Raw genomic sequence first — 10731 nt, forward strand, 5'->3', positions numbered from 1 at the left:
GTGCTAGTCTTCCACGCAAAAATCTGAAATGTGCTAGTCTTCCACGCGATTAGTGAAATGTGCTAGTCTTCCACGCGAGAATCTGAAATGTGCTACTTTTCGACGCGAATAATGAAATGTGCTAGTCTTCGACGCGAATAGTGAAACGTGCTAGTCTTCCACGGTAATTTGAGATGTGCTACTCTTCGTTGGGAGCGACGATATATTCATTGAATTATTTTGCAAAACAATAACTAAATAGGGAAGCGAAGGGTATTATAGACCACATAAGGAAAAATTTCTGCAGAAAAAACGGAAATCTGAGTTTTTGCTGGTTTTTTATTGGATAACACAGCCCAACAAAACTATAAAAAAATTTTGGTACGGCAAATGTTACAACTGTTTTTGATAGGAACCCTAATTTCGTTCCTTAAGGAAGAAAATGCAAAAACCAGATAATTGTTTTCATAATTTATACGTAATTAAATAACAATTGAAATTCTGGATACCATAAAAATTAGAGGGCTGCATGAATTCATTCAAACTTCTAGCCAAACAGAGTACAGTAGATTTGAATATTTTACTTCACATACAAAACACTCAGCGTTTGGAATTTTCTAAGTTATGAATATACATTTTGTTTTATATTTTCTACCTTCAAATGGAAGAATGTGAATGAATGAATGGAAAACATCCAAATCATTCAAACTCATTTCGAAAAAAGTTTTTTTCTACAAACAAGTTTTTTCGTATATAATAGGAGCGCAGCAATACATACATACATACATATGTATGTTTATACATATGTGCATAGAAAAAATATTTTTGGATGTTCATACAAAAAATTGTCATTTATTTCAATTCATTTTATTTTCACTTTATTTGAATATTGTAATGTCGACACAAATATCAGAAAGCTATTCGCTCAAATTCAAAAAAATTTTAAGCCAAAATCATTCATTCGTTTTGTATATGAATAATTCATAAGCCGTTTTGAATGCATTCATGCAGCCCTCTAATAAAAATCAGGATAGTAATAATTAGGGCAACCCAAAGTGCACGTTCACATCGTGTTTATATAAAGTTATTTTACGTGTGAGAAAGATGATAAAAGTTGTCCCGCCACTGACCCGCCATGGCGCATCCTAGGACAACTTCATGTTAAATGCGACAGCAGAAAGCATGGGTGGTAGATTTGCGAGGTACCGGTATTCGACTCCCGAGCTCCCGACTTGTACTTTCCGCTGCAGGGAGCATATGTATCTATGTATGTAGAAACATGCACAGTATGAATTCCTATGTGAAACAATTTGTGAATTAGATGCCATGTACTTTCATACATATGTTTTAAAAACAAATTGAATAAATATGAATTATCCACATATTAATACGCTAACATAAATTTTGTCTCCGTTCGTTTGGCGATTCTACTGAACCGATTGGTTGGAAATTGAGGCCAAATCGTGGTTTGAAAATCCCTGCATTTGTGTAAAGTTGTTTTTGCGACCTTTTCAATTTGGGGTGTTTTCGCATTTTGTTTCACTTCGCGTTTTAAATTAAACTTTAAAATAAAGATAAATATGAAGATGAGGAAAAAAATGATAACGATGAAGACAAAAAAGAAAAGGCAAAAGTGAAGATAAAAACGAAAATGGAGACAATGAGAACTGAATTGAAATTTTTCGATAGGAATCGAAATAAAATCAGCCATAAAAGTTACCGAAATTTATCGAGTCATCGAAGTTTATAATTGTCGAAATTTATCCATGCTAATTAAGTTATCGCAACGTATCGAATTATTCAAATTGATCAATGTTTATTGAGTTGTCGAAATTTATAGACACAGAAACTTAGTTATTGAAATTTATAGATAGCTATCGAGCCATACAAATGCGTGGGATTATCGAAATTTGTTAAGTTAAAGAAATGTATCAAGTTATAGATATTGTTTGAATTATCACTATTTATAGACTTAACGAAATTTATCGAGTTATCGTAATGCATGGAGTTCTTTCAACTTACAGTTATCGATAATTATTGATCTACTGAAATTGGTTGCTTCATCGAATCGAAGTTTATGGAATTTTCAAAATATATAGATTTTTCGAGATTTCAAGGTTATATAAGCTTATCGAGTTATCACTGCTTATCGAATTTCATCATGTTAACAGAGTTTAACGAATCATCGAAATTTTTCCATAGCTTTCGAAAAATGAGGAGTTGCAAAAGTAAAAATTTATAAAGGTATCCAAAGAATATATGCTCATTGTTGAGTTATCGAAATTTATCGAGCCCTAGAATATCACAGTTATCGAAATTAGTCGAGTTATCGAATTTCGTTGAGTTATCGGATTTTAGTGTTTTTGAAATTCATCGAATTATCGGTATGTATCAAATCATTGAAATTTATCGATAAACTGAAATGAATCGGGTCAATTCCAAGTCCTGTTGACGTTGTTGCGAAACCGTTTTCAAATTAAATGGAACCTTTTTCAGATTAAATGAAATTTCCTTTTTTCGTTTACTGTGGAATCGCTGTTACGTGTTGCCTTTCTTTACAACAAGGCTTATTGAATTAGTTATAGCAGTAAAAAATCTGCTTTAATTTTTTCCAATTTATATATTTGGACTTTAAACTGCCAAAGTTTGTACATATATTTTTTCCTATTCATATTCAATAACAATTTGTTTCTCATTCTATTATGAATTCGACCCGTTTCCAAGTATTTATTCAGGAGCTATTAAATAAAATTGAATGTAGATCAGAGCCATGGGCGCAGCCAGAATGAAATTAAAGGGTGTGGGAGGGGTGGTAGACTCGAAACTATTAAGTTGTTCGCGCATGGAATTTTACCTTCGAAAATGCCTTTTCTGTGGTTTTCAACAAAAGAGAGTATTATTATCCACCATATCTCTTATTTCTTGGGATTTATGAATTCTGGCATTATCTTTAACAAAAAATTAATTTTGTAACTCTGATCATGGGCGTAGCCAGGTTGGGGAGCGCCCTTACTTGCAAGTTTTCCCATGGGCGTAGCCAGAATGAAATTTATAAGGAAGCTCGAGGATAATGCCAGAATGTATAAATCCAAAGAAATAAGAAATACGGTGGATAATAATGGATGCTTACCGAAATTTTTGCCAGCCCGATGTTTTTAAGTAATTGAAGAAAGTAACGCACGAATTAGTGAAAATGATCATCCAAATTCCGAAAGCGGCGAATGGACAAGCTCTCCATTAATTTTATAAACTATGACTTAGAGTCGTTTGCATCAAGTCCGATTAACAATTTTCCCGAGCTTAACATCATAATCGGCGTTATCGACTTCCTGTTATAAGAATGGTGTCGATAACGATGTATAATTAGGGGTAAGTGTTAGCTAGACATGGTGCAAATGGCTCTTAATAAGTTAAGTTGATTTCCTGTTCCTGAACTCAATAATGTTTAATACTTAATTTAAGAATGTTTCATTTAATTTGAAAATGTTTCGCTTAACCCCATTTTATTTGAAAAAGGTTTCACTTAATTTGAAAATGGTTTCATTTAAACTGAAAATGCTATATATACATACCCACAATTAGCTCTTCCCCTTCCGTTTTTAACACTTATGTACACATATCTACAGGGATATTTTTTTTAAATTACCTTGCGTGAAAATCATTGATGTGAATTATAGATAACGGAAAAAGTTCGGCACTGATAAGTGGCACTATAAGAAGGATTATTGTTATCGATTTCATATTGCACCACGAATCCATTCAAGGCCTTTCCCTCCAATTTAGCGGGCCCGTAGTGTGAATAGGTTGACACGCCGGCACAGGAATAACTAACAGCTGAAATGTAGCACATAATATTAACAACTATGTATCTCGAATCTTTATGTATTTGCAGTTAATCTTTATTGATGTACATATGTATGAACATGTGAATATGCCAAGAGTAATACGACAATAATGCGATAATAAACAATAAAACTCTTATAGATATCTAATCAAATCAACTCTACTCAAGTTTTCAACCTAGTCCGGTAAAGAGAAACGGGTATGGGGCATTCTCAACGGTGTCGTAAGTGTCGTATTGTTGTATGTCGTTAACTTTAAACGCCTAAAAAAATATATTAAGGGGATTCGCAAAGTACTATCAAAGTCATGCTATGAATTGTTGTAGTATTAAAAAATAGTTGGTTGTCAAGTCAAGTTCTCTAAACATTTATTTAAGCTTTTAAAGTTTACGACATACAACAATACGACACCGTTGTGAATCCCTCAATAGTCCATTATTTAACAATAAACATATGTATACAAGTTTCAAAATTTGTGTAAAATTTTTAAAATTCATTAAATTTTAATCAAAATTTAACACGTTTTATTCAGATTTTTTAGGAAATTTTTGGGTATGAAGTTTTATAGCCCATTCAATTTTAATACGACTAAGTGCAACATTTAATGAGGCTGAAAGCTACCGCAGATGTTTTCTACATATGGGCCAAATCGGCGAAAACGAAACCAAGGTGGAACATTTTTTTCTGAGGTTTTGTAGATTTTGGATTATATCTGGGTCATACATATTCTAAGGTATCGGACAACATCAATATTAACACGAATCTCCTTCTCTCAAACATGAAAATTCACTTAATCTTGAGACACCTTTAAATAAATGAAAATGAAAAGCGCACAACATGAAACTAAAGGGTAGTTTATATTTAAGAACCACCATGTTTTGGCAGTATACTTGCTTCTTTATGCTTTTCTTGCATTATTTTGAAGTTATTAAGAAAGTACTCGGCAAAAAATCAGCGATTAGCTTTATATATGAAAATAAAGTCGGCTGTATTTTTTAATGTAATGTAACAGTGGAAAATATTAAAAAGTTTTTGTAACGTAACAGTCTTTTTTACTAATTGAATTTTCAGGTAACCTTTTTTTCTTATTTAGTTAAAGATGGGGCTCATTTTGGAAGCAACATTGGAAGCTTTTCAACGTGTTATTGTGCCATAGTTAAAATTTTACTTTTTCTAACTTATATAAACTCAGAAGATAAGAGTTACGTAGAAAAATAAAAATCGCGAGAATTATATTATTTTAAAAAGGAACGAGCTAAATAAGAAGCTAAAAGAAGAAGAAGATTTTCGGATTGAATAATAAACATCTATTGGAATTATTTCACCTATTTTTCTAGTACTATTATTATTCTTCAAAATGCCGTGTACTTGAATCTAGCATTTGAAGGGTTAGAATAGTAGCCATTAAAGCCGTTTTTCGTGAACTTAACCGCGAAAAACCTCAACATCTTGGCGCAGTTCTAAGTTCGAGCTCGAGTTCTACGCAGAAAATTACTTCGGAAACGAACTACAGCTCAGAAACTTTGAAATCTGTATTCATAATTATCATGTTCTTAATTTCTTTGAATTACATGTCACATTACAAGACTACTGAATTCATGCTACTTGTTGCATAAAATACACTAAAAGCTATTCAAAAACCTAATTATAATCTTATAGCTACTCGTATATCGCACTGGTAATGTAACAGTCTTTTTCTGTAACGTGCCAGTCCGACTATTTTTTACGAATATTGACCTTAAAATTAATTTTATCAGTTCAATAAATACTAGGGATGTTAATTTTTCAGCATTTTCCGATCCCGGGAGTTTCGGGATGTCGTTATCACAATCCCGGGATCCCGGGACTAGTCTCGGGTTTGGGATGTTCATTACTTTTCAACGACTTAAATCGAAAAAATTGCTTGTATATTGTTTGAGAAGCTCTCCTACCATAAAATAAATAATAAATAGATGGGTTTGAAACCCTTTTTTTTACTTAAAATAGCGTTTTTATTTTTTCTCTCTGACGTCAGGACTTATTTTAAAGGACTTTTTAATTTCAAAGATATGATTAATTCCAAAAATTATTTAAAAAATTCAATGCAATGTAGAATTAAAAATATGGGTACCAAATGCAAGAGGAAATTTTTTAGGATTAAAAAAAAACATTTTTTTTTGCAATTAATTTTTTGCAGGTAATTTTTTAAGCTGAGGAAGTGAGAGGGACGAGATTCGAGGCTGTTATCGATTTTATATAAGTCCTTAACATATAATTTTTTTTCCAAAACAAATATTGCGAAATTTTAAGGATACAATTTTTAAAAGGACATTTTCAATACTTACCAGTCCTTCGGCACCAAAAACTTTAATTGATTCTACCTTTTCTGTAAGCACATTTCTCTGAGTTTTTAGATCAATTTTGAATCACTGACGTCAGAGTGAAAAACTAAAAACGCGATTTTACTATATTTGGCCCATGGTTTCACGAATATATTAATATTTGTGTTAAAAATTTACTACCGCGCGGTGTTATGTATATGTATAATGAGCTAGACATTCATAAAAAAATATTAAATATTAAATAAAAAAAAGAAATATAGCCAATACTGGTCAAGAAAAGGAGTTTCTATTACCCAGCAAACATTGAGGTTAGTTATCGATTAGAGACTGATTGGAGGGCTAGCCACATTCTCCAATCTCAAACGTTAGAGAACGACTCGAAAAACTATCGAGAATCATAGCGATCTCAACAAAAATGGTACATAGTTCTCGACTCGAGAAAATATTAATTCTCTAATCGTATTCCAATGTTGATCTCTAATGGGATTCGAATGTGAATTTCAAACTGCTGTTTTGCCTTGCTTTGTTTGTAAAATTTGTATTAAATGTATTTGCAATAAAATAATAATGAATTATTTGAACTTAAAAATAATGTATGAGTAATTCATTTGGAATATTGTTTATTTACATTTATTTGAATTCGCGCTGTTTCTCTAATCGTTCTCGAATCGAATTCTAATGTAATTCTCTAATTTTGTCATCGGCTCGAGAACGATTAGAGAATTACCCTAGTTATCTAATGTAGAAATCCAAATTTCTCTAACGTTAGAGACTGTGTTTGCTGGGTATTGCCATCAGTGCAAATTACAAATCCCGAAAATCCCGGGAATATGTGCCAAAAATCCCGAGATTTTGGGGACCTTAAAAAGACCGGGATCCCGGGAATTAACCTTCCTAGTGAATACGTAGTTCTTGAGTTCCATCCTTAAGCTAGGAAACTGTGTACCAACTTTTGAAAACATTGCATTAGGAGAGCAGACTTTTTCAATAATATAAAGCAACTTTAAAAAGTACTTCCACAAATTGTAATGCAACAGTCCGCTGTTGAAACGTTCATAACTCCTAAACAAGAGCAGCAACAATCTATTTTTTGTATATATTGAGTTATGCTTTCAGATGCAAGAAGAAAAACTATCCGAAAATTGTATTCTCGCGAGTTTCAGCAGTGTTTAAAAAGGAGTGTGAGCCAAAAAGTAATCCACAATCCGCGTTTTGGGCCATATACAAATGCGAGCATTTGCGTGAACTTTCACTTGGTAGGTAGTTCCCTGTTCAGAGCAACATCCAGAAAGAAAAAGTTTGCTTCTGCCATGAAAAAGCTTCTCACAATTTGCTGTTCCACTTGTGTAACAACATCAACACGCACACCAAAAATTGGAGGAGAAACTCGGCCAAAAGCTTAGCAAAAATGTAAGCGGCAAAATAATATTTATTATCATTATAAAACTGCATAGCAAAAAATTCTCAATAAAGTGTGACATTTTGTTTTTTATTTATTTTAAGTTTCTTATTTGGATTTACATGTATTTGTTATAGAATAAACTATATTTTTATATATAAGGTGACGGGTGTGATATTTCAACTGGCATTTTAAGGCTTAATTCTTAAACTGTAATACAAAATTATTTAAAACGAGTATTTTGTAATAGGTTTTCGAGATATACACAATGCCTAGAATAAAAATTTCAAAAACAATTTAATCCGAACGAGTTATCTGAATTTTAGTCACTACTTGCTAAAGACGGGATAATCCTTGATCAGACTCTTCTCCATTGTATGCCTTAGTAATTGTAAAGTACCTTATTTTTAAATAGTATGATGTCAAACCGAGGCCGTTACCTGTAAAAACCGTTTTAGATACTTTTTTGCCCTGACAAGCGAAGTAATGGTTTATTTTTATCCGTGACAGCATAGCTTAAGTTTTCCCATCGCTCGAGCAACATATCTTTATGATTAGCTTTATCGTCGCTGATCACAAACAGATATATAACATATTTCAGATTAGCAGATAAGTAACGGTAGCAGTCCCTGGAAGGATTTATTGAAGTTTGTCAAACTTTAAATTGTGACGGGTGTGACATGTTAAGGGCGTGACCAACATAATCGGTCCTTTTTCGAAAATAAAAGCATATAAATACTTAAAAGCATTTCACACATATTTCCCTGTGTCATAGCATTACTTTCGTCAGCTTTTTTACACTGTCCAAGATGTGTTTTCCTTCAAAAAATAACTATTTTGTGTATTTATTTTTTATTTGTGTGACATTAAAATATGCTTTGATTCAATATATAATAAAATATTTAGTACTTGCCCGAAAAATTTAAAATTACGCCGTTACAATGCTAACGAATTTTTCTCTTCACTGACGGCTTAAACAATGTAAAAAAGGTAATAGACGACGAAAACCAGTCTTGTAAATTTTGAAAAAAATTAACCTCATATGCGTTTGTAAATGGTACAACCTAAAGTAAAAAAATATCGGATTTTGAGATAAATTTCAGAATTTTGGCTTTCAGTCTTGAAAGTTAGATTTATTTACTCTTACTTACTAGAAATAATACAGTCATATTCTTTAGTTTATTTTCGTTTCATTCGGTATCGATTACCGTGGAATGAGCCATAAGTAAAAACTTATCAATATGTGGCTGACCTTATCTTTATGTGCCTCACTATATTGCTATGCATACAGAGCTGGGCGATAAGGATTACGGTTACTAAACGATTAGGATTGCAGTAATCCCAAGAAGCTAAAACACAAGGTTACGATTACAGTAATCCTTCATCGAACAAACTTAGATTACGATTACAGTAATGCTAATTTTAAAAAAGTTAACATTACGATTACTATAATCGCAATCCAAGTTCGTTCGATGAACGATTACTTTAATTTTAATCCTGTATTGTTTTATTTGCCGGTTATACAAAGTTTATTTAGCCCAAACAACTTTACTTATTATTTTTATTTTAATATCGGTTTCTTTTATTTGTATGTGTTTTTCGATAAATACATCTTCTTCTTCTTTTTTGGCGCTATAATCGCCTAAGCGATTTTGGCCGAGTGCACGAACTGACGCCAATTGGAAACGCCAAGTGAAGCCAAGTCCTTCTCCATCTGATCTTTCCATTGCAGTGGGGGCCTCCCTCTTCCTCTGCTAGCACCAGCGGGCTCCGAGTTGAATACTTTCAGAGGTGGAGCGTCGGTGTCCATTCGAACGAGCCAGCGGAGCCGCTGTATTTTAATTCGCTGCATTATGTCCATGTCGTTGTAAAGCTCATACAGCTCATCGTTCCATCGTCTGCGGTACTCGCCGTCGCCAACACGTAAAGGCCCGTAAATCTTTCGCAAATTCTTTCTCTCGAACACTCCAAGAGCCGCCTCATCGGATGTTGTCATTTCCATGCTTCTGCGCTATATACCAGCACGGGCATGATGAGTGACTTATAGAGCGTGGTTTTCGGGCGTCGAAGGAAGACTTAACTCCTCAATCCAAAATAGCACTTGTTGGCAAGAGTGATTCTGCGTTGGATTTCCATGCTGACATTATTATCGGTGTTAATTCTGGTTCTCAAGTAAACGAAATTCTCGACTTTCTCGAAATTGTAACTGTCAACAGTGATGTGGGTACCAAGGCGCGAATGTGCTGACTGTTTGTTTGATGACAGGAGATACTTCGTCTTGTCCTCGTTTACCACCAGACCCATGCGCTTTGCTTCCCTATCCAACTTGGAAAAGGCAGAACAGACTTCGCGGTTTTTGTTACCGATGATGTCGATGTCATCGGCATAAGCCAGCAATTGCACGCTCTTGTAGTAAATTGTTCCTGAGCGGTTCAGTTCTGCAGCTCTTATTATCTTCTCCAACATCAGATTAAAGAAGTCACATGAAAGGGAGTCGCCCTGTCTGAAACCCCGTTTTGTGGCGAACGGCTCGGAGAGGTCTTTTCCAATTCTGACGGAGCTGGTGGTATTGCTCAACGTCATTTTACACAGCCGTATGAGTTTTGAGGGGATGCCAAATTCAGACATAGCGGCGTATAGGGAACTCCATTTAGTGCTGTCAGAAGCGGCTTTAAAGTCGACAAATAGGTGGTGAGTGTCGATCCTTTTCTCGCGGGTCTTTTCCAAGATTTGGCGTATTGTGAATACCTGGTCTATGGTGGATTTGCCAGGTCTAAAGCCACACTGATAAGGCCCAATCAGTTCATTGACGGTGAGCTTCAGTCTCTCACACAATACGCTCGATAAGACCTTGTAATATATGCTTAAGTAGAAGGCTGATCCCGCGGTAGTTGGCGCGAATGACGGGGTCACATTTCTTGTGGATTGGGCAGAGCACACTTAAATTCCAGTCGTCTGGCATGCGTTCATCTGACCATATTCTGCACAAGAGTTGATGCATGCACCTTATCAACTCCTCGCCGCCGTACTTGAATAGCTCAGCTGGCAGGCTGTCAGCTCCAGCGGCTTTGTTGTTCATCAGCCGCGTTATTGCTATTCGTACCTCGTCATAGTCAGGTGGTGGAGCGTCGACTCCGTCATCATCGACTGCGGGCTCGGGTTCTTCTTCTCCACAACTTTCCGTGCTGCT

The 10731-nt window shown here is 34.5% G+C and overlaps 1 protein-coding gene across 4 annotated transcripts in view; it reads right to left on the reverse strand.

The window, feature by feature from the left end:
* Nucleotides 1–10731, reverse strand: part of LOC108363541 (apyrase) — a 113314-nt gene that overhangs the window by 68376 nt on the left and 34207 nt on the right. For all 4 annotated transcript variants that reach the window (XM_017616932.1, XM_017616931.1, XM_017616933.1 and 1 more), the window contains exon 2: nt 3626–3813. In XM_017616932.1, the coding sequence (XP_017472421.1) occupies nt 3626–3738 (113 nt within the window). In that variant the 5' untranslated portion in view covers nt 3739–3813. The remainder of the gene's footprint in view (nt 1–3625; nt 3814–10731) is intronic.

Source organism: Rhagoletis zephyria, unplaced genomic scaffold, assembly GCF_001687245.7.
Source record: "Rhagoletis zephyria isolate East Lansing unplaced genomic scaffold, Rhagoletis_zephyria_1.1 Rzeph_scaffold_01300, whole genome shotgun sequence".
NCBI lineage: Eukaryota > Metazoa > Arthropoda > Insecta > Diptera > Tephritidae > Rhagoletis > Rhagoletis zephyria.